The 24,231-nt window shown below is 49.3% G+C and overlaps 1 protein-coding gene across 1 annotated transcript in view; it reads right to left on the bottom strand.

Moving 5' to 3' along the window:
* The window catches only part of DPP6 (dipeptidyl peptidase like 6), a 753,509-nt gene that overhangs the window by 94,410 nt on the left and 634,868 nt on the right, over nucleotides 1-24,231 (bottom strand). Inside the window, exons 9-10 of the mRNA XM_046670129.1 lie at nucleotides 14,528-14,682; nucleotides 12,291-12,388 (exon numbers count right to left, since the gene is read on the bottom strand). Coding sequence (XP_046526085.1) covers nucleotides 12,291-12,388; nucleotides 14,528-14,682 — 253 coding nt within the window. The remainder of the gene's footprint in view (nucleotides 1-12,290; nucleotides 12,389-14,527; nucleotides 14,683-24,231) is intronic.

Here is a 24,231-nt window from a genome sequence, read left to right as displayed (position 1 = left end):
CTGCAGAGGCGCCGTGGGGGCTGGGATGTGCACATTCACACGGGGCAGCATTTTCATAAGGGGAAGGTAGCTCACAGGTGGGGAGGCACCAGGACCCCAGCACCTGCCCAGTCCAGCTGAGATGTCCCAGGGCTGAAGGAGCAGACCGCCTGCTTTCCCTGTGGGCTTCTTGGCATCTCTGCCCCCACAGAGAATGGTGAAAACAGGGGGGAGAAGAGACCTCCCAGACCCTAACTCCTCCACAAGAACACATCCATCTTTCCTTCCTGTAACCTTCCCAGCACACACGATTCGTGCCATCCTATCTCAAATCATTGTGTGTTATCAGTTCTCCTTTGTAAGTCTGTGTTAGCAGGGCTGGAGCTCCTTGAGGCAAGGGGCAAAGGGCATGCCTCTTACCAGTCAAGATCCAGTGTCGAAGCCAGCGTACCTGCAGGAGAAATCTATGAAATGCTTATGACTCGAGTCACAATATCTCAGAAGGGGAGAAGGGGAAGTACTGACCAGAGGGAGAATCTAGAGGGACATTACAATGAGGAAAATCTCAACGCAAAGGAAGTAAATGGGAATTAGAGTTGGTCATGTCATTGGGAGGTGCTGATGCCGCCAACAATGAAGCCAAACAGAGGAAGAATGCGACTCTGTGCAATGGGGATAGATGAGGTTACACGGCTTGCGTGCCCAGGGAGTGTGTGAGCCCCGCTGACCTGTGGCTTCTGCCACGGAGCCTGTTCATTCATGTCAGTGCAGGTGACACATCCTGTGCTGAACGAAGAGTGGACAGAGACAGGGAGCCCATTTCCACGGGTCTTGCGTATGCCAGACTGGGTCTGCAGCCATCTAGGCAGCATGTACTCCCTATTGTCACCCTCGCTCAGGGAGGCTGGGCCTGCCCAGAGAGAGCAGCAGACCGGAAATGATGATACTGGGCTTCTGTGGCAAAGTCAGCCAAAGCCCATGCCCCTAGAGGAGAAGGAAGGACTGGAACAGATTCTGCAGCCCACCTTTAATTATCAAAGTCAGTGGTCCTCGAAGCATGGTCCCCAGATCAGCAGCACTTGGGAAGTATTGGAAATACACATTCTCAGGCCTCACCCCAGACCCACTGAATCTGAAATTCAGGGTGGGGCCAGCAATCTAGGAGGCCCCCAGGTGATTCCAATGATGCTCAGGTTGAGAAGCACGGCTCTAACAGAGACATGTAAGACACTGGTGAGCAGACCAAACGAGAATTCCAGGCGCCATTTAACTATAGATGTCTATCTCTATCTCTGCCTTTACTGAACGTTCTCTGAGTGAGTCACTGTCTTGGTAGGTGGATAGGTGCTTTAGAGTAAAGAGAGTTTGGTAGCAGTTAAAGGAGAGGAGAAAATAGGATTTGAAGTAGAATAATTTAAGAAGGTGAGATGGAGCTGGGTTTTGAAAAACACAAGGATTAGTCCAATGATAAGAGGAAGTGAGATGCTGAAGCATTTTGATAATTACAAAAAATAGATAATCATATTTTGAGAATCGGAGAAATTGCATTTTAAAAAGAACATGATACCAAAACATTAACAGGAAGCAAAGATTCCTGGAAGAAATGTCACCAATTTTCTCTTTATTCTAAAGCACTCTTTCTGCCCACAAATACATTTCTTCATTCACAGAGCACTTAGGGCTTAGCGTGCAGTAGACATGGTTCCAGGTGCTGGCAACAGAGAGGGCCAAACCCTTGTCATAGGGGAGCTCACAGTGTGCGGGAGACAGACAGACCACTAATTTCAGTCGAGGGTGAGGACGGCTCTAACAGAAGGAAGCAGGGTCTGCCTGCCGTGGAACATGTGGGAGGAGCACTTGTTGACAACACAGCTTCGCTATGAAAATCTGACACCATTCCAATGAATCTCCGGCCAAAGGTGCCTCCAAACCCAAATACAGCGGCTCTTCCCAGTGACCAGCATATGAAGTTTTCATGAGGCCATTTGTTTGCCATGAAATATTAATAGAGTACTGTCTCTCTCACAGGGATTAATGTGCCGTGTCACTTCTTGGTATTCCAAATTCTGGCAAAGGTTCTGACAGTTATGTGGCAATAAAGGGCAAAAAAACAAAAGGTCTGTTTATCTAGTAAAATAAAGAGCCTGCAATTAACTCTGGCATTTTCCAGCAATATTTATTCCATGGACTTAGCTGGTGCAAAAAAAAAAAAAAAACTTTGAGAGAGAATTAAAAAAAAAATGATGTTATTTAATAGAAGGCATCTTTGAGCAAACTGAAATGACACCAAATATCAAATGCTCCCCATGATAAAGTGTATGGCTCCAGATCTGAGCCTGCCCTCACAGCAGTCGCTTAATCGTATAAAAATATCCTCAGGCAGATTGCACTTTGCAAAATATAAAAATGATGTGACTGTGGGACAAATTACTATTTGATGTATATTTCTATAATTTCACTTTCATGTAGGAATAGGACTTGTCCTTCCATCTTACAGGCTGGCTATAATGCTGGGCCAACTGTCAGGATGAGGGAGAAGGAAATGAGAGGGAGTGTCACCTTAGGGATTGTGGAGTCCTTATTCAAAAATTTATATGCTTTGAACATGAAGGGGTCTCTTGAATAGGAGAGGTGGAGGCAAATCTCATGTCACCCTTTCTCTAGGCTTTCATTTTCACACGCTCAGTGCTCATCCTCCATTTGTCCATCAGTCTGTCCATCTGTCCATCCAATCAACCATCCATCCATCCATCCATCCATCCATCCATCCATCCAATCAGCATTCATCCATCTATTCATCATCCATCCATCATCCATCCATTCACTCATCCATCCATCCTTTATCCATTGATCCATCCAACCATCCATCCAACCATCCATCCATCCATCCATCCATCTTCCATCCTCCATCCATCCAATCATCCATCTTCCATTCACCTATCCATCCATCCATCCATTCATAATCCATCCACCATCCATCCATCCACCCACTCATTACCCATTCATCCATCCACCCATCAATCCACCTATGCCCCCACCCATCCATCAATCCTCCATCCATCCATCCATCTATCCATCCATCCAACCATCCATCATTCATCATCCACGCACATACTTGACCTGTCCACTCAATATGAATTAAGCCCTGAGACTCCTGGTGTCATTTGAGGATGTGGTAGATGTCTTCCATGTGCCTCCGCAGGTCCCCTCCATCTTTTCCACCCTGCTCTGTGCTTGGGGAGGGGGAAACTCACCTGTACAGAGGGCATCAGGGGGCTTTAGCTGCCCCAAGGAAGCACCAATAGGAGATAAAAGGGTGGAAGAGAGGGAAAGTGGGTATTTATTTCCATGACTCCTTCCATACAGTCCTTCCATCAACCCAAGTTCCCAGGTTCTGTTCGTGGCTTGCTCCATATAGCCCGCTGTCCTAGGATCCAGGTACTGCTCCTCCCCATACCCTTTCAGGCCTGGGATGACCTGAGATGAGCTGGGAGACCCAGCTGTAACTGGCTCTTGGGCACTGCACATTCCTCATGGGTGTCCTCCCCCAAGTGTCTCCTCTATAAACTTGGCCTTGGTTGAACACTCTTGCAATTAATTCCTTTGTTTCCTGCTGGCACACTGACAGATACAGAGAGGGGCCACAAATCCTCCTGACCACAGCTGCCATTTCTCAAGGTTGTTCCACTCCTGGAAATGTCAGCCTTGAGGTGAAGGCAATCACTGAGCCTTTAATATGCCAGGGTAACGTACTGCGCTGTTACAGACTTAGGGCTGGAAAGGTCCTGAGATACCAAAGGACCCAGGTTCCTCCTTTTACAGATGAGGAACCCGAAGAATGACTTCTAGGCTCAGGCAGGTCAATGACCACCCCAACCCTCAGCCAGTGCCTTGCTGACCCCCTGCCTGGCACTATCTCCATGACAGCATTTGTTCAACTAGCTGTGTCTAAGATGGGCCAGGTCTTATGACAAAGAAATGTCCCACTCATCTTGGCCACACTAATCTCCAAAAGGCCTGTAGCCACCTGTTCAGTGTCAGAGCTGCTCAGGTTTTTCTCTGTACAAGTGGTACCTCTTTGAGGACCAGGGGTTGGTGCATTATTCCCATGTCTCTCTCCTTTCAGCAACCTACACTTCTGGCTTTGGTCCTAACCCATACTCCTCAGCTCCCACCAGCTTATGGGCAATCACCTTATTCTAAACCTCCGCTGTCCTCCCATTTCAAACACACCTTACAAGGCCCAACCTCGAGTTAAGCCATGTCCATGGAGCTGACCAAGTGCTCACAGTTGCCCACGGCTCTGTCTTGGCCAAACTTTCATCAGGCTCCTCTCGTTGCCACAAGCCCCTGAGCTCTGTTCACCCACAGGCCTCAGCAAGCACCCCAAAAAAGTGCAATGTGCCCCCTTACAGCTTCTCCTGGGGGCCAGCTGACCACAGTGAGACATTTCCTGTCTGATCCCATTGGTCACTTCCCCTGCTTGTCCAGCTTCCCCTCCAAAATTCTGCTCACCTCTGCTTGCCTCCTTCTTCACCCTATAAAAGAAAACCCTTTGCCGTTTGACTTGGAGATGCTCAGAGATTTCTGAGATAGGAATGTTGTCCCTATTCCAATGGTCTTTTGTGCAAATTAAAGCGTCTCCCTATCTAAGTCCAGAATTTTTGGGGACACAGTCACACTTCAGTGTGTTGGTCGTCCCTGGTAAAGCCGTGAGTCCCGAGGAACAACTCCAGTAGTCAACACCAGCACGTGGGCCTCTGCCCCTCAGATGACAACTCGGGGTGCCACTGCCTTCCAGGTGTAAGCACACCCGCGAGCACTCTTCACAGACACAAAAGTCCACGAGAAGGAAAGGACGGGGTCAGGCGGTGCTCTGGCAGATTTCAGGCAAAGACAGAGAACCAAGAGAAGGGAGTGGTCAGCGGGAGAAGATTTGTAATTCGGCTCAAAAGACAGTAACACAGCTATTCTCTGACTAGTAATCAGCGCCTGGGAGGAGGCGAGGAGAGATTTATCCAAAAGCACAGTGGTAGAGATAGGAACAATTCAGTCCCTGGGAAGCACCCCTGGCCAAAGTGTGTAGGAAGCAGTCATTTCATCGTACAGGTGGTGTCTTTTAGGGAGGGACTGTGTCCTGTAGTTCCTCAGGTTCCCCAACTGTGGCACCTGGCTGAGTGTCTGGCAGAGACTAGGCCCTCAGCTGTTGGCACCGACGATGAGAATTCAGTGCACATAGCTGAGCAGTGGGAAAGGGTCCGCTTACAGAGACCCGGAGGCCAGGGGGAGCTTGAGTGGACAGAGCAGAAACAAACAGGACAAGGGACACCAGATATGGAAGCCCGGACTCCAAGCCTGGCCCTGTAATGAATTAGGTGTGACTTTGTACAAGTCGCCTGCCTTCTGTGAACCTCTCCCTCCTTCCTCCTCTGTTAATTGTGGAGGAAGTAGAAGGGAAGTAAGACAAGCTCTCAGAGCCTCGCCAGCAACAGAGTCCGAGAAATAGGAAGCCCTTAAGAAGAAAGGAGCAAGGGACTGACGTGCTCGTGGGTGGTAGGTGTGAATCCCATTGGTTCACACCTCAATGCATGCCTGACACATTTAAAAACATGATGCTTGGTAAATTTTGCAAATCTCATTCTCCTGCAGATGACATCAAGTCCATGTACTAGATTTGTTAGCTGTGGCCCACGGGGGAAAACTGTACCTGTCACTTATGCCCTGTTTACCATCATCCGGCTCACTCAGCCTTGTGACATGGCCTTAAAAACCTTGTCCAGGGTGTTGTTGACAGCATCAAACACTGACGCTGTTTTGCTGTCTCAAAGAGCTTGCTGGCCAACAGTGGTGTCTTATTAACAGGGACGGAGAAGGCAGAATCACATTTTATTTTCCTGATGTCTCCTGCTATGCATAAGCCCGCCAAACAGCTAATCGGCCCTTGCATATCTATTTACAGTGTCTTCAGAACCACCTGGCTGCCCTTTCAAACACAGGTCACAACAATGTAGAACATGCTTTCTTCACCAGAAACTTCTTACCTGTGACTCTGATTTCCAGGCTTCTAAAGCACTGGACATTTTTACTGATGAGAGCAGAGAAACTCTCAATCAGCAGGAAGGTTGTGAATTCCCTTCTCAGTGCATCAGTAGAATAACAATCTGTCATTTCTCCAGCCTGGAGTATCTACATTTCTGTGGTCACCACAAATGGCTTCTTGCCCGAATGGATAACAGAGACTACACCCTGATCTGATGCTGTAAACACAAAAGCTGTCTGGTGGAGCTGATCCCCTTGAATGATGCTCCCTAAGATTAATTCACTGAATATTTAGGTACCCAGGTCATCACTTTAACACAGGAGGTAGAAACAGAGATAGGTCCAGCACTGAGGGCAATTGAGAGCATGCTTGCAATTGTAATTTACACTCAGAACACTTCCAGAGAAATCTGGAAGTCAAATTCAGATAAAACAGTATATCTTTCCAGAGTCATTAACACAAAGACAAAGAGCAGATCACAAACATTAGTAGGATGGTAGATTCAGGGCTGGAGGTGGGGGCAGTATTTGTAATTTGAAAGTGAGAGCATTCTCCCATCCCAGGTGTAAACTATTGCCACCGAGACAGCTTCTCTGGTGTGGCTGGACTTTGTAATCACCTGAGCAGCTTTTAAAATCTCCCAATGCCACAGCCATGAAGCCACACCCCGGATGAAGGGAACCAGGAAGGAGAGATTTATTGTAACTGAATCCCCCAACTTAGCTTCATGCCACAAAATGAAACACAAAAAGCGCAAAGTGAAACATGGTAGGTGTGAAAGCTTTTGCACAATGACATGAGCAGTGTGTGTGTGGTGTCAGGGGTCTTGTGATAGTCTTGGTTCTATCCCCACTTAAAAATACAACCATGGACAAGTCAGGTGGTGGTGGAGGTGGTGGTGGTGGTGGTGATGGTAGTATAGTCTCGGTAGCAGTGGGATTCAGGTCTTTAGGAATGAGAACCCTGTTTTTCTGTGATGTTTCCATTGCTCTGATGACCCCTGACTTCCCTCTCATCCTTAGTAAAGGATTCAATAGACCAACCTCCCAGCAAGTCTGCATTTTGTACAGCTCGGACAGAAGAAGGCTGCGTTTCACATCTGGGTCAGAATGGGGTGTATCACAGGCAGTGCACGCGGAGGAGGACTGTGGAGGCAGAGGAGGTGAGAACACAAGCTTCCCGGGAATGTGCAGAAATCTAGAGAGTCACTGTGTGCATTTAGGAGCAGGAAGCTGCACACACACACACATCAGTATGCTAGGTCTTTCACAGTGTGGAGTGAAAAAAAGAGGAACCAACATCTACACACACACACAAAATTACAAGTACATGCATATCATAGCGCCATTCATGTAAAGGAAGCACGCACACACACACACAATAATACATGTTTTACTAACATTAATGGGAAAAAAGGGTACGTAAATTAATTTTAAATCGGTGCCTATGAGGTTGGGGGTCACTGGACTAGGGACTAAAGAACAAATGAAGAAATAGGAGAGGCCTTGCACTGGGCAAGAGGGTGTGCCGTGAAGAGGGCAGATCTCAATCCTCAGTACTGGAGATCAAAGTGAATAAACTGAAGGAAAATAAGAGAAAACAAATGCGAGAGTCCTTTGGGCCTTTGATAGGCCATGAAAGGGGCTGGGTCCGGGATGGGGGCCGTCTCTGGGCCCCCTGAATCAGGGACACACCACCGGGTTCTTTCTCATGCACTGTGACCCCAGTGCAGCCTGTGGCTGCCGGGGCAGGAGGAGATGGCGGGGCCGGCACACGAACGGGACATTGGAGGAGAATAAACACACAGATCAGCACAGGGCAACGCGTCTCCAAAACGATCCTGCCAGGCATCTGCCGCATCTTAATTCAACACCCAGCCCCATTGCTCTGGAAAGGCCGGAGGAAAACCTGCAAAAAACAACCGTGTCTGTGTTGTGGGTGCAACCAGGCTCGCGTGTGAAATCGTAAAACCGCAGGCCAGGCAACGCATGACGGTTTCCATCTGGTTCTCCCCCCCAGGCTCCAGTGCTGCGCTTGGCCCTCCTGGACAGGTGCGGGCAGCTCTCCTCGGCCTCGCCACTCGCCCTCGACTTGGGTTCGCTGCAGGTCGCCAAGCTCGGGCATCCTTCACGCGCACGTCTTCCGAGGTGGCCCCATGTTTGCTCCAGGAAGCTGCTCCTCGAGTTCAGCTCCTGCGGCTCCCCCTCCGCCCAGCACCTCATTAGCCCCGGTGACCACGAGCTGTTGTGCTTTCTGGAAGGTGAGTGACCTGATGGGAGAGGTCATCCAAGGGCCTGACACAGCGCATGGCACATGCCGATGGCCAGTCAGTGTTTGGCAGGCGGAAGGACTCCGAAGCCCAATTTTCCCCATTTCCGAGAACCCTCAGGGGGAAGTCAGGCTGGTTAATAAACAACAGGGGAAACTGGAAATGAGGGTATAAAGGTTAGATAGCCAATGGAGGAAGTGTTTTATTTTTTCCTCTTGACGGCTCCTAGCAGCCTGTTGAAAGTGACCCACAGACTTCCAGAATTCTCTGAATCTTTCTGTGGGGGCTGTGCAGGGGCTAGGAGTTAAGGGCGGATCCTGGAGCCAGCCCTAATGCTCTGTGTGGATTGAGACACATTCCATAAGCTCTGTATTTCCCAGTCTCTGCATCTGTAGAATGGGGAGACGGCGGGACCCGTGTCACAGAGCTGCGTGAAGCTTCAGTGACCCGTGTGTGAAAGCCCTCAGCAGTGCTGTTCCCAGGGATCGCCCTGGGACACAGCCGCCGTCCTGTAAGACAGGGTAAGCCCACGTCCTCACTCCTGGAGAGATGGGCAGAGGGAAAAACAACAGTGAAAACAAGCCAGCACGTCCAGAAGCTCAGTTTGGAAGGAGAAAAGGAGAATACAAACAGCCCTGGGGTCATGGTTTTACAATTTAACACACAACCTGCAACCGAAGATGCTTCTGGGCCCCACACACCCTTCCCAGGAACCCAGCCCCGCACTTATGTACTTCTCTTAAACCTGGATCCTGGAATATGCCTTTATCTGTGTCCCAACGCGGCAAGACCTCGCCCACGCGTCGCACTCCTCCTCTGGAGCCTCCTCCGAGGAAGTCATTTCTCATCCTGAGGAACACTCCTCGAAGAATTGATGCCTATTTTGTAGCACTTAATTTTTTTAACATTATACATTTCTTTGTTTGTTGTCGATTCCTTCCCAGATTTTTGAGGGCATTATTTAGGTCTCATTCCTTTTTATATCACTCCACAAAGTAGGTGTCTTATTTTTACTTTTTCTAGATTCCTTCCTTTAGCTGTGAAGGAAACCAGAATATGTCACCCCAAAATATGCCTCTTTGACATAAAAATTATTTTGAGCTGAAGGCAATTAAAGAGCAGCAAACCCAGAAAAAGCTCCCCCTTTTCTGCCTAAAGGCAGGAAATAAATTCTCCTCTTACTGGAGACAGACTTTCATCAGCCCAGAGGTGGCGTCCGTAGAATCTGCACACTGACCTCTCTCCCTGAGTTTCCTCCTGTGCACAGCAGGCTCCTTGTCTGAGGGATACGGTCCAGGAGCCCCAGGGGATGCCTGAAGCTGTGGATACTAATGAACCCCATATATACTACGGTTTTTCCTATACATACATACCTATGATAAAGTTTAACTTATAAATTAGGCACAGTAAGAGATTAATGGTGCTTTAGGGCCATTATTAAGTAAAATAAGAATTACTTGAACACAGGTACTGCCACACTGCGACAGTCGATCTGAAAACCAAGAAGGACACTAAGTGACTAGCAGATGGTGGCGAATACAGCGCGGATCCCCCAGGCAGAGGGCTGAGTCATGTCCCGGATGGGAAGGAGCTGGATGGCAAGACAGGTTCCGAGGGCAGGTCAGGGCTGAGTTCAAAGGTGAAAGTTGTTAGCCTATAGGTAGTATTTACAGCCATGAGACGGGATGACCGTATGAGCCAGCCGTGTGCTGTGTGCAGTATCTCATTTAATTTTCACAACCACCCATGAGAGTAAACACTCATTATTAATATTTATTTCCATCTTACAGATGAGGAAACTGAAGCAGGAGAGATTGAGTAACTTGCCCAAGACCACAGAACCAAGACTTGAACCAGGCAGTTCGCTTGAGAACCTAACCTTCACTCGAAACCGGGGTTCACAATCTGGGGACATTAAGCAACGACTGGAGAGTGACTGTCACAGCTCAGAGGAGGGTGCTACTGACATCCAATGGGTGGAGGTCAGGGTGCTGCTAAACACCCTCAATGCATGGGACAGCCCCCACGGCAGAGAGTCATTGGGCCCCAAACACCGAGAGTGCTGAGGTTGAGGGAGCCTGCTCTAAGCCACGATGCTGTCACCCTCCAGGCCAGGCTGGCCTCCTTTTCCACATGCCACACTCCATGGCCCCTCTCACACCTGCAATCAGTCACTCACTTGTACGGATTTGTTCAAGGTCTGTCTGCCCCCTGCATCACAACCTCCGTGTTTCATTCACCGCTACATACCTGGCGCTCAGTCTAACGGCTGTAAACACTAAGTGCTCAATAGACACCCGCTCACATTTAGTCCATGATTTCTGACAGATTTGTGCTCACTTTTGAGAAATCTCGAGGATGTGCGACAGAGGAGTGCAAGAAAGCGTGACACTTCCATATTACAGATTTATATTACATACGAAGGCGTTATTGCACTGAGCCCGGGAAATCAGAGCAAGCAGAAAGCCTGAGACCAGCAGCCGAGCTTCAAGCCCTGACTGAGGCTAATTTTTCATTGTCCTTGAAGCTAATCAAGCCTGCGGAAACAGCATCACCAAATTGACTAAACGAGATTTTCAATTAACTCAAACAGATGGCTTAAATTTTCCAGGTGACTTTCCGTATTAATTCAGTGAGTTTGCTGGACCAGGCCCCAGGAGGCTTGGCAGGGATGGGGGTGGAAAGGAAAACAATGGAATATACACGTCTTCAGGAGAGAAGACAAAGCAATGATCTGAATGTTCCTTCAATGCCAGCAAAAATATCAGCCAAATCGATTTAACTCCCCTGACCAGCGCAGACTAAGGACCCACTCCTCAAGGAGGGGTCATCAGAGAGTCATGCCTTGGGACTGGCTGCAAGAGGGAGGAGATCAATCCAGGACAGGGAGAAGAGCAACAAAGAGCCCTTATAAAGCACTGGAATTCTGTGCCTGGTCTGTGCACCTGAGGACTTGACAGCATTTTAAATCTCATTGAAGAAGAAAGAGTTGAAGGAAACCCAATGGAATTCTGCAGAGGCCTCTGGCTTCTGGGGTGTGGGCAGATGGGTCTCACCAAGGACAGCAGTGGAAACCCCTGCAGGAGAAGGCCGCACCATTCACAAAGGACCAGCAGAACCAAGTGTCCAAGCACTCAGCCCTGATGATATAAGCGAGAATTACGGCAAAATTTGGGTTGGGTACTTGCTGAGTCTCCATATGAATCCTTCTTGGCTGAATGACCCATTCATAGACTAGAGGGTCTACAAGTGAGTGGATCCTGGCATCAGTCGATTCCTTCCTCTTTCTTGAGTCTCTCATCAATGTTCTCAACAAAGAGAGGTTTAACGTTTTCAGTGGGCTCTGGGAGCACAATCAGTCCCCAGGCCACTTGACCTCTGGGACAAAATGAAACTAATATTCAGAGCACTTCACTTGGATGGATCCTGCTCAGTTGTTCTGATTTTTTAAAAAGATCTACCTAACCCAGACATTAGTAATAAGTACAGTTACGTTTGTCAACATGTTCCACCAACTACATGGTTGTTATCTTGCAACTGGGCAATTTGGCTTATTGGAACAGGATTCGCCATCAGTTCCTGGAGCTGGCAAAGTACAGTCGTGCTCTAAAATAATGCTCTAAAAAGGGGGCACTATTTACATAAAGTCCGATTACATGGATTTCTTGGCAAGACAGCATCGGTTCTCCAGTGTCTGCTGTGTGTGAGGCAGTGTGGCCCCTACTAAAGATGTGCAGTTGACCAGACATGGCCCTTCCCAGAGAAGCCCAGCCTCCTGGGGAGGAGAAGCTGCTCCTGACCCAAGGTAAGAAATAGTAGTGCTGGTTTGACTCGTGTTCCTTTCTCAGAAAACTGAATCATAAGGCAGCAAGGAAAACTTTAGAACATGCACCTTTTTCTTGGATGTTTACATTAGCAGTAAAATATATCAGAACTTGAAGAGACCATGTAAATGAACATTCATCTTATTTTTCTTAATATAATAGAGGGAAAGAAGCAAACCTCATTCGTGGGTCGTCAGGTGGCATCATCTCCAGATCATGGGTGGGTCCATTTAGGCCAATGACGTGGAGGGAAATACTGGGGTTTTCACATCCAGCCTGGGAAGTGAAAGGGGACAGAGATGTCAGTGAGCCACCTCCTCCCTGGACGGTGCCTTGGGAGAGATGTGGCATTTCCTCATCAGCGGGACCACTGGGTCTGCCTGATGCCCTCACTTCTCTGCATCCAGCAGAGGGAGACGTTGGGGTTCACAGAGGAATCAGCAGTAGGACAGGGCAGAAGTCAGGCAGGTGCGCCAACCCTTGCCTCTGATCTGGGAGAGGGTGTCATGGGGCAAGGGGCGTCTGAATTCTGTTAGCCAGAATATGTTGCCTTTCTACTAAAACACAAAACCCCAAATCCTGAGCAACCTGAGATTTCATAATTCCAAGTTCAGAGTACCTGTCCCAGAGTTCACTATAAAATCCAGGGGCCCCTACTTTCCTGGATTTCAGGTCATCACTCCCAGATTAGGGGAACTCCCTCAAAAGGGTTCACCAGGGAAACCCTTCCATCTCTGGGAGGTCAGATGAAACTCAGACAGCTGCGAGCCATCCTGTGTGCAGGTGTGGTGGGGATGGAGAGGGCTTGAAAGATTCAGGATCAGTCCAGTGCACTTGACTGAAACTAAAACTAAAACTCCCAGACCCTTCCACATAACGCAGAGTGAAGTCCAAGCACAACTAGCTAAAAAAGGAGTGAAAGAATCTGCCAAAAGGCAAATCCATGTCTCTTGTTGACATCCACATGCTGTCAGGGAAAACAGCAGAGGCAAGGGCTGTGGCCTCAGAGGAATCATGCCCCTCCATCTGGGACCTCCTTGGATATTGACCACACCAGTCAAAGAACTGTGGAGAAGGGTCTCTATTACCAGGTGTTGTGAACTGAATGTCTGTGTCTCCAAAATTCGTATCTTGAACCCCTAATTCCCAATGTGATGGTATTTGGAGGCGAGGCCTTTGGGAGGTGATTAGGGTTAGATGAGGTCGTGAGAGTGGGGGTCCCATGACGGATCAGTGCCCTTGCAAGAAGAGGAGGAGACACCAGACCTCTCTCTCTGACACATGAGGAGGCAGAGAAAGGTGGCTGTCTGCAAGCCAGGAAGAGAGCCCTCACCAGAGCCTGACCATGCCAGCACCCTCAGGCTTCCAGCCTCCAGAACTATGAGGAGTAAATTGTTGTTTAAGCCGCGCAGTCTGTGGTGTTGTTATGGAGCCTGAGCTGACTGAGACGCCAGCTGTTTCCTTTCGCTGGCCTGGGATTCTCGGAACCTCGCTGGCCTCACTTGTACATTATTGCCTCTCTTGCTCCCAATTATAGGCTGCCATGTCTTGTATTTCTGGTTTACAAGACATGTGGCAGCCGCTCTCTGAGCCTCTGATCCTTGGGAAGCTGAGGCTCTGTGCTCACTGGCGGAGGCTGGAGGAGGAGGCAGCCCCAGGAGGGAGCGAGCACGCTGTCACCAGGCGGGTGCTGGTGGTGAAGTGCTCACGTTCATCTCGCCGCCCCAGGAGCCTCGGGGCAGTCCAGTGAAGCCAGAGGGCAGCAGGACAGCTGCCTGTGTGTCCACTCTCTCGGACCTCAGCCCCTCTTTGATCGAGCTGGCTGTAGAGGTTTGGCATCAGGTCCTCCCTTCCCGCTGGGATGCTGCGATTTGCTAACAAAGCGAGGTTTGGATGTTTGTCCCGCTCCCCACTGCCCTGCACCCTTGCTGTTCCGCTGGCTCTTTCTGCTAACAACTTGGTCTGGGGAGCAATTAGATACACCATGGGTCAGAACGTGGCCAAGCAGAAAACAGCCTGGCCCAGACCCAGGGGGCCAGGGTCAGGTAGGTCCCACTGACCTCCCAGAAGCCAAATTCTAGAAAAGGATGCCGAGGAGAGAGTGCCCTAAGAGTGGGCAGGGTGAGTTTTTGTCGCCCAGGAATCACAAGTGGAGGTAATGTATTTATTTTGGTTCTGATGAAGCTTAGACAAATGATTAACGTTAGTTTAATTATTTAAAATAAAGTAAACGTGCCAACAAATTCAACTCAACAGAGATGGGAATTTAATGCAATGTAATGGGAAGTAATTAATCTTGCCTCTGTTGACTGCATTGCTCATAACACATCTGATTATCACAGCTCCACGTTCAGAGTTGGCTGGGTGGGGTGATGAATAATGCAGAGAATCTGTTCCGCCGTTTTTTCTCCCTACCTTGGGGTAGTGGTAGGGCTTCACGGTGGGGTAGATGGAGCCGGTATAGGTTGGGAGCTCCATGACGGGCACGCGTGAGTCGTTGATGGTGGCGTAGGCCAGCCTTGTGCCATCAGGAGACCACCAGTGGGCAATGTGGGTCTTCAAAATCTCCTCTGAGGGAAAGCAAACAAAGTAGAGAGATGTGAGAAGGCAACAAATGGAGTGGAAACCAGCGACGAGCAGGCACAATTGTGAGCTGGCCAGGAGGTAAATGAATCCCCCTGGGGACATTTATCTTCTACAACCTTCGAGAGGTCGTCCCTGTGCCCTGAGTATGACTTCATTCCACAGGCTCTCAAAAAACACCATCAGACCTCACCCTAAACCTCAGCACAGTAAACCCAATAAATCAAGGCCCAATGGAATGGATGCTAGTTGTCTGGAAACCTTCTTTTTTTGGCACAAATTTGAGCACTAGGAGTCTAACAAGTACTTTTTGAACTGAATTAGTATTGTACTGTTGTGGGTTATTATTTTAAGATGATTTGAACAACAGAACTAGAGGAAATCAATTCACACGGAAGCAGGGCACCCCCGGGCAGAACCGAGTGAGAAAGCAAGCCGTGTTGGAGGTTGAATCCCAGAGAATCCCAGCTCAACTTGCAGGAGATGCCTGGGGATTCACGCCTACACGCAGACCCCTGCGTGCACAGCTGTGCGGAAGGAGAATGTGTTCAAAGGCTCAGCATGGTCCTCACTCTTAAAAGAAGGATGCAATTTCCTCTGTGTGGCAGAAAAACAAGACGGCCCCATCTTCAACAGAACTGAAATGAAAATAGTGATTCTTTTAGGTTTCCACCAGAAATACCCATTATTCCGCCCCATCCCACAAGCATCTTGGCTAATTAGAGTTTTAACTATGGATGAGTTTTATAGGATCTGGCATCTGTTCCAGAAAGACCTATTCTAGTCTGCTTTTTACAAGCCCATGGAAGACACTTCCCAAGTGTAACAAGTGAGAGAATGGGGACCAGAGGCTGCATCTCAGTGCTAAACAGCCATGAGGTCATGGGATTCTTTCTTGTACATGGTCTATATGTATCGAAAACTAATTCCCTCTAGATTTGTTTTTAAAATAATGATGTATCATTCTGTAATCACATAGTACGAGTCTCATTCAACTGGCCGTTGCTAGGTGTAGACCGTAAACCAGCTCCCTGTGCCCGTAGTGAAAGAAAGGCAATCGAGGAAACTGAAATCACGTTGAGAAAACAAGATGAGTGCATGTAACACAATGGGGAACAACGTCAACTGGATTAAAGCCAAGGGATGGGGCCCACGGGAGGAAAGGACCACAGAGAGGGAAAGAAGCAAGGCGGGAGGACACAAAGCTGGGCCAGCCTTGACGGCGGGTGGGTGACTGTCGGCCAGGATGGAGAGGAGAGCTCAGGGCCACGTTGGCGAGGGCCTGGCTGCTGAAGGCATTCCACACCAAGTTCAGGGACCAAAAGTGGGGCTTGCTGCAATGCTCTCTCCCGGGGTGGGCGCCAGAGGCTGACTCTGGGTTTGGGGGAGCCTGACTGATGGTGCAATTTGTCCCTCCGTCCCTAGCTCTGCCGGCCCAGTTTCCTAGTGGGAGAAACCCCAATGTCTTGTGGGACCTGCAGCAGCAATCCTAGGAGTTAACGCACTTCATTAAGAGCCGTTCTCCTCCTGAGTAATTCTCGCCTGCCCTTCCGAGCGCTTTCCTCCAGGCCTGCCAGCAGCCTGTGGAGACCCCATCCATTGTGACCTGGTTTTGCCGCTGGACTCCATCACCAGGAGTAGAGACTCATCCAGCATGATGCCTGCACATATCTGACTTTCTACCACGCATCCCAGGTCTGGAACACAGCTCCTCAGTGGAAAATGGATGAAAGGGCCCTGCATCTGGGGTCTAGTCTGGTCTCCACTCAGAGGCTCTGAACGAGTCCCCATCTGTCAACCAAGGGGCACAGTAGCAGCCCCCAACATCCCCTCCACCTCCAGCGTTCTGTGATCTCGTGGCATCCCGTGAAACGACTCAGAAGCTTTTTCCAGAGCCTATAAAAACCCAAAGGTCTGCTGAGGTGAAAAAAAAAGGAAGACGGCCAACTCTCCAGGGCTTGTAATTTTCCAGTGTCTTCAGCAGCCAGAAAAGTGACTTTCAGGTGCGCATTTAGAATGAGGTGATTCAGAAACGACTTTCTACAGAACCACCTGATTTGTGCGGTCGGCTGGCGAGGAGAAGTGAGTAATAGACTCCGGCAGATGGTTGGCTGGAAAAATAGGTACCATTTGCAATGCAATTTGCGGGTGATTCTGCTCAATCAATTCTGTGCTGCAGGGCTGGGAGGGAGGGCCCGATCAGGGCACAGGCGAACCCACTATGAGAGAGCGAGATTCAAGGGTCAGGGGGACAAGAAAGCCGAGTGGACCCGCAGTTAGCCGAGAGGAGCCCGGCAGCGCTTTTCACAGCACATTAATTCATGGCCAACTCAGGAAGATCCCAAATAGGAAAACAGCCGGCTGCAACAAAGGCTTCATAGAGGAAAAAGCGTTGGACAGAAACAAATAACAACACAACCCCTGCAGAGAGAATGCATCTGTTTCTTCTCTTTGAACCCAGAGCAGTCTCCTGAAAGAGAGGGATGACAATCCAAACCTTGTGCAGAGTTACACCCCTTCATTCTCAGACAGGCCCCAGACGCTTGGTGAGGGGTGACCAGGAGAGGGAGGCACGGCCCGCTTCTCATTTCCACCCATCTTTGTGGATATCTCATTTCTAGGCTTGCCCTCAGACCTAAAGGAAACACAACTGCTTTGGTTCAGCCAGCACAGTGCAGGAGGGGGTCACACATGCAAGGGGGAGAGAGAAAGAAAATACGTGGTGAAGGCTAGGCCTGAAGCTCGGTTGACAATAATATATTTCTGTCAATTCCATCGGCAAGTGCTGGAGTATTTCCACTCAGCTCAAGTCACCGTTCAGAGAATTCAGATGCTGAAAAAGGATCACTTCAGCCCAGAAAACGAGCTGCCTGGAAGGGAAGTCAGAGACCACACCGTCCAGGGACGACAAATGTCTGCTGAGGGTGTTGGCAAATGTGAGTTCCTTTCAATTCCATCTCGCAGCGAGATGGTGGCAAATAAAAAGAAATTCTGCTGCACCAAAGGTCAGGCCACACAAAACAACAGTATCTTTAGTTTATTTTCCCTAAATGCCCTTTGACACACTGTCCCTTGGAGTTTTTACTTTTCTGTGTGTTAGCTGCTCATTAAAGAGATAATTAAGTACAAGAAACTAAGGGGGGAAAAGACCAGGCAGATGAGATCTTGACATTTTTGTGTTAATTATGAATGTCTCTATTCTGCAAATGTTTTCTTCAGGATTTCCAGCTTAATGAGGCAGTTGGCTTAAATGCCATGAACCAAATGTAGTTTAGGAATAGAGTTTTGCAGAGAAGAAAACTCTATTTCATTGACTAAATTAATTGCACGAACCTTTGCCTTGGAACACGACAGGAAACCAGCCTGTCTGAGCAAGTACAATTAACTTGTAAAAACTGGAGGATACAGCTTTCCTTCACCTTCCCTGGCCTGTCCAGGGACCATTCCAGAATCAAACATGAAAGATACATTTGGGGCAGTCGTGACTGCCTCTCCCTTGAAGAGGCGGGAAGTTTTATGCACGCAGCTTAAGGTCATAGGATCCAGGCCGAGTGTCCTCATTTCTTGACACTGTGTCTTCAGGAAGCCAACTCTGCTATTTGAATGTTATTCATTCACGCCAAACAATGTTTAGGGCTTATCCTGTAGGACAAAGTCCCTTTGGGCTCAAGGTAGTCCTTGAGGCCAGTCCTGCAAAGAAGAGGAATTCTCACACTTCCCAGATTGTCTGGCAGGTGCAGAATGAGCCGGGGGTCACGGGTACCATTTCACAATGCCGCCTGGCTGGCTCAGGCAGTTCTCAGGGAAGCACCTGGGAATGCTGTGTGCTTTCGGTACAGATGCCCGGGCCCTGCTCCACCCACCCCAGCAGAACAATCAGTATTTGCTGGGGTCAGGGGGAGGGCAGAGGTCCCTTTTCTGCAAAGCTCTATGGGTGACTTTCGTGTACATTCTGGTTAAGAACGAGTGACCACACAAATATGCCCTATGTGATCAAATGAGTATTGTATTTTGGAACTGTAGGCATATGGCTTTATCAATATATATGAAATATGTTCCCAAATTATTTGGGAGGAGTAAACCTTCTTGAATAGAAGAATGATAGCTTCCCCTTAAAGGTTTGTTGTGGATTGAATTGTGTCCCCCTAAAAGACATGTTGAAGTGCTAATCTCTGGTACCTGAGAATGTGACCTTATTTGGAAACAGAGTCATTGCAGATGTAATTAAGATATAAATTAAGATGAAGTCATACTGGAGCAGGGTGTGCCCTTAATCCAGTATGACAGGTGTCCTTATAAAGAGAGGAAAAGAGACACAGACAGACAGGGGACAATGTCGTGTGATGGCAAAGGGAGAGACAGGAGTGATGCACCCACAAGCCAAGGAACATCAAGGATGGTGAGGGACCAGAAGCTGGAAGAGACAAGAAAGATTCTTCTCAGACTCTCAGGAGAGAATGGCCCTGTGACATCTTGATTCCAGAGTTTCAGCCTCTAGAATGGAAGCAATAAATTCCTGTTCTTTAAAGCCATCCAGTTTGCGCTACTTCCTTAAGGAAGCCACAGGAAACTCACGCACGGTTACAATGACGCTGGTTGCCAGAAAGCTGGCTCCACACTGGAGGATACAGACTCCTGAGTCAGGGGCTCAGAGAGTCAGCCAGAGGCTGCCCTGAAACTCAGTGGGTGGAATTTCTAAGCCAGACCTGACCACGGTGGGTGGGGCGCCACTGGCCTCAGCCCTAACAGCTGGGGACTAGCCCCGGTGCCCCCGTCCCCCAGTGCACATGTCTGATACTGAGTAGGCTAGGCTGAGTCCCCCATGGCTCTGGCTCTGATGTTTCCAGCCTCCAATGGGCTGATCGAGTTGGCTTCCATCTAAAATGCTGCGTGCTTGTGTGGCTGAGGCCCGTCCTGAACCCCAGTCAGATTTAAGTACATCTTTTTTGGTTTAGCAAATACCCATATAGTGCTTAATATGCGCCAGACACTGTTCCAAGTACTTTACACAAAACAACTCATTTAATCTTGCCTGCAGCCCTCATGTCATTAGATAAATTGGTCCTCTTTGGATTTAATCACCTGCAATAAGCAGCCCAAGGTTGACCCACCCTTCTGGACATGGCATGTTTATCCGGGCTCTCCTGGGCGGTCCTCCCAGGAGAGCTCCTCCGCATCAACAAAAGCAACAGCAGTAGCAGGGCTGGTCATAGAAAATGCCATTTAACAAGCATGACGGTGTGCCAGGCTCGGTGCTCAGGACTGCATGTATTTCTGCTCACTCACTCCTCAGACAGCCCACTCTCTTGGCCCCTGAGTCCTCTCTTGGTCCACGTTAGTGAGGCCCCAGTGTATCTCTCACTGTGTCTGCTCACATTGTGGCAAGGAAGCCTAACAGCCCTTCCCTTGTCTAGAAGTCAGCAAGTAAACGTGCACCTGGTGTCGTCCTTCATTCTACAGCGTTCAACATTGTCCAGTCTTCACTTAGCTTCGCTCTTCGTGGATGCTCATAACAACCCTGCACGAAGCCCCCTTGTACAACTGGGGAATAGGAGGTTGACGGAAACTGAGTTATTGAACAAAGATGGAGTCCTCAATATATACAAAACCCTAGGCCACAGTGTAGTCAAGACAAAGTTTACAATCTAGCAAACAAAATATGACTACCGCTAACAGTCCTGAGGGGGGCGGTCAATGCAGAAACCACAAGGGACTGTCGGGGAGGAGACATTGGAGAAGGCTCTCATGGGGAGGTGGAGTGCTAACGACTCCCCAACATCCACCCCTCATTCTTCTTTAGGAGAAGAACCAGTGAATCACGGCTGGGTGCATGGCCCTCCAGGGTCAAGGCCCTCTCTGCCTCCCGTGAAGTCAGGAGTCTCCGCAGCTCAGAGACGGCATGAGTAAGGTCCAGGTCCTGCCTTTAGGAAAAGGAGGGACCAGCACTTCCTCTCCCCCTCCTACTAGCTGGAGTGCACACATGGGTGAGACTCTTTACAGGTGACACACACAGTAGCATGGACCTAGGAGGTGCACAGTAGATTAGAAAGTCCTTGAGGTCCTCAGTGTCAGATGGAGCCGAAGGTCAATGTCACCCCCAAGTGGAAGACAGAATGCCATCGCAGGGGTCTGCAAAGGACCCACGCCCAGGGAAGGACGTCTCCCCCATCTGTATTCTGACAGCTTTTTAACAAGGAAGAGAGACTTTGCTCCTAAATAAGAGCTCAGGCCTCATCTGCAATTCCCCCGGGAGCAGCTGCGGAGCTGGATGTAAATGCGTGATCCTGGGCATCCACAGGTCTGACGCAGGGTCGCTGCAGACTGGAAGGGCGTGGGGTAGAGGAGGGCAGCCTGGAGAGTCACAAAAGGCACCCGGACACCGGGAACTGAAGCGCAATCGACACCTCCCTGACAGCTGCATCCAGGGTTCCCAGGATGGACAGGCCAAGCTCGGGACTGAAATCCGGCTAGAAAGAAATCCCAAGGCTGATGAGGGGTGTGCAGACACGAGACAGAAAGGAAGAGGAGAGGCTTTCAAGTGGCTTGGGGAGCTGGAACTTGCTGGTGTTTCTCTAAGAGTTCTTTGAGGACACATCTTCCTGCCTCATTTACCTGGGTGAGGCAAGGTAGGGGTGGGAGGCCAAGAGTCGTTTCTATCAGAGCACGAGGGCTAAATCCTTGCATTTGAATCCTGTCCCACACACGTTTCCAGGCCTGTGTACAGTGGAGGATGGGGGGTGCGAGGAGACACATCTGCTGTGTCTCTGTCTTCCCCTCAGTGGCACAGCCATGTCTGAAAGGCAGGAGGTCACAGACAGCCATGAGGCTGGGCTGGCAAGACCAAGAATTCTCACTCTCCTCTTTTAAATCAACACACCATTTCTACATGTTAGTTATTTCCCCTGTTTTTGATGCTTCAGCTCAGCTTTGGGGCAGGCTGGCCACACTGTGAAGTTCAGCTGCCTGGATTTTCTGTCAGGAACGAAACATTCAGGGAGAAGCTCGTGTTTTCTTAGAGACAGAACGTAAAGTTGCAGACTGCCTCCAAAAGCAGAAAATAAGATGTTCCTGAATTTATAAGTGCTGCAGATTTGGCTGGCCCATCACTTAAAGCAGGAGGCTCACAGGAGAGCATCTGTGTCTGTGGTTCTAAATTCCCAGGGCTCATGAGCTTGACCAATTACGATTTTGTTGTTTTTCCTGAGGTCCTAGTAAAAGTAAGTGTATGGGCTACATGCCATCTCTGGTCCATGATAACTACCTGGGTTATCACTAATTTGGAGAAGATCTCAGGGTATACAGCTGCCCGGAGTAGACAAACGACATCACAAGCATCTTCCAAAGCTGAGCCCATAAAAACCTCTTGACATTATTTTGAGTTATTAATACTCTTTTTCCTGAGAACTCATTTATACCTTATCATAAATTGCTTTACTAAGCTTGACACCTCACTGAGTGTGGCACACTGTACTTTCCAAAATTGGCCAGGGCAATATTTCTGGTCCCACATGCTCTTCCAGAACTTGACACTCTCACCATTAAGAGGTGAGGTCCATGTCCTCTCCCCTTGAACTGGGGCAGTCTTTGCAGCAGCCTGAACAAACAGAATGTGGTAGAAGTGATGGCATGTAACTTCTCGGGCTGGGTCATAAAAGGTGATATGCTTCCCTCTGTCTCTCTCTTGCTTGGGACGCTCCCCCTGGAGACCACCTGCCATGCTGTGGATAAGCCTGGGCCAAATGGAGAAGCCACCTGGAGGTGTTCCGGTCAACATGGCTCAGGTCTCAGCTGGCCACCAGCATCAACCACGGGACATGTGATGAGCCAGCCTTCAGAGGCTCCAGCCCAGCCTTGCAGGTGCCCCAGCTGGTGCAGAGGAGAGAGGAGAGCTATCCTGCTGAGCTTTGCCCAATTTACAGATGTCACGGTTTTGAGTCATTTATTTGGGTCACTGAACCAACTTTGGTTAAGAAAAGTTTTGAATAGAGAGATGGCAAAGGAAAGAGGAGCCCTGAGCCTGTGCTTGCGGCAACTGTTCTTACGTGGGCCGCCTCCTTTGGCTCCTCCCCATTTTCCTCTTCATCTTTACGATGGGGTCTTGAGAGAGCTTCCAGAACTTACACTCAATGCCTTCTCTTCACCTGCCCCACGCCCAGGCAGGGACAGTGTGTGAGAGATGTTTTCTTTCTCATTCATTTGTTCACTGATCCATTCACTCAGCCACCCTCCCAACACTTAGTGAGTACTCGATACTCTGACAAAGCAGGGAGCATGCTGTTTGGCTAGACGCATAGAGACACTGGTTCAAATTCTCACACAGAATCAGAGAGCAAAAACAGATGTTTGCTGACTCCTGCTCCTGACAATGCACCTTAGACAAGGCTGTCAGTCTGAACTGAAGCTTAGTTTTGAAGCAAGGGGTCCCAGCTTGGGCCTCAGTTGGGAGTCAGACCAGCGAGAGGAGGCAGAGACCTGGCTAAGAGCTGCATTTCATAAGGCTCCGAGAAGGGGAGCAGAGACGGCCAGTGCCTCCCCTCCTAGGGCCTCCTGTCGACACCTGGCCCCTCATTCTGGGCCAGAGGGACAAGTTGCTCCTGGAAAGAAGTCTCCAAGCAGTGGAGTCACGAGCCACATTTTGTCAGTAGAAAAAGCTGTACCCACTCTCTCTCCTCACCCCTTCCCTCGCTCTAAATTACTGTGCTGACGTGAAGGAGGTATTTAAACTACAAGAGGCTCCTCATCAGCGAGATAATCAAGTGATAATCAACATATGCAGAGGTGAAGTCAGTGGTGAGCTGGAGTGTGTGCGTCCTGCAGTCCTCGGGGGGAGAGCAGAGTCCGCCCCAGACCTCACCATGGCGGAGGGGCCCGCGGGAATCACCTGTGGCTGGAGAAGCAGGAGTGTCAGCCCCTGCTTCTCAGGCTGAATCTTACATCCATAATCAAGTGTTCTTTTTCTCAAGGGGGGGCCCCCAAATTATATAAGCTTCAGACCCCACAAAATCAGGATCTGCCCCTGTAGAGAGAAATGAGAATTTTGGAGGAAAATCCACACAAGATTAACCGCACCTTGGAAAGCACCTGGTTTCCACCTGCTGCCTTTGGAGGCTGCACGGCGTCCTGGAGACCCGGACTCCAGCTCTGACCCACCTCTGCGGCCCCTTGTCCTCCACTGCAAAATGAGGAGGTTGGCGTATGCCACTGTCTCTGAAGCTTTTTGCATAGGAGCACCCTTTCTTACAGAAAAAAATGCAGACATCATATTTTAATTAAGTTTGAAACAATGAACATCCTTTAAAAATAATTTGTATTTCTCTCACCACAATGGCATCTGCATATATTGGACAAATATTTAAGGGTACTGTGACATACAACTTATTGGGTCCTACATATAACTGAGTGTGCCGTGGATTCACAGACCTCCTGATCCAGCACCGTGGCCTGTTTCCCCACCCTGACCCCTTGGGGCCCTGACTTAGGTGTTGACTGAGCTTCTTCTGAGCGGATTCTAGAATGTTGACTGAGCTTCCTCTGAG

Source organism: Equus quagga, chromosome 8 (genome assembly GCF_021613505.1).
Source record: "Equus quagga isolate Etosha38 chromosome 8, UCLA_HA_Equagga_1.0, whole genome shotgun sequence".
NCBI classification, from domain to species: Eukaryota; Metazoa; Chordata; class Mammalia; order Perissodactyla; family Equidae; genus Equus; species Equus quagga.
This window is presented reverse-complemented; position numbering and strand designations above follow the sequence as displayed.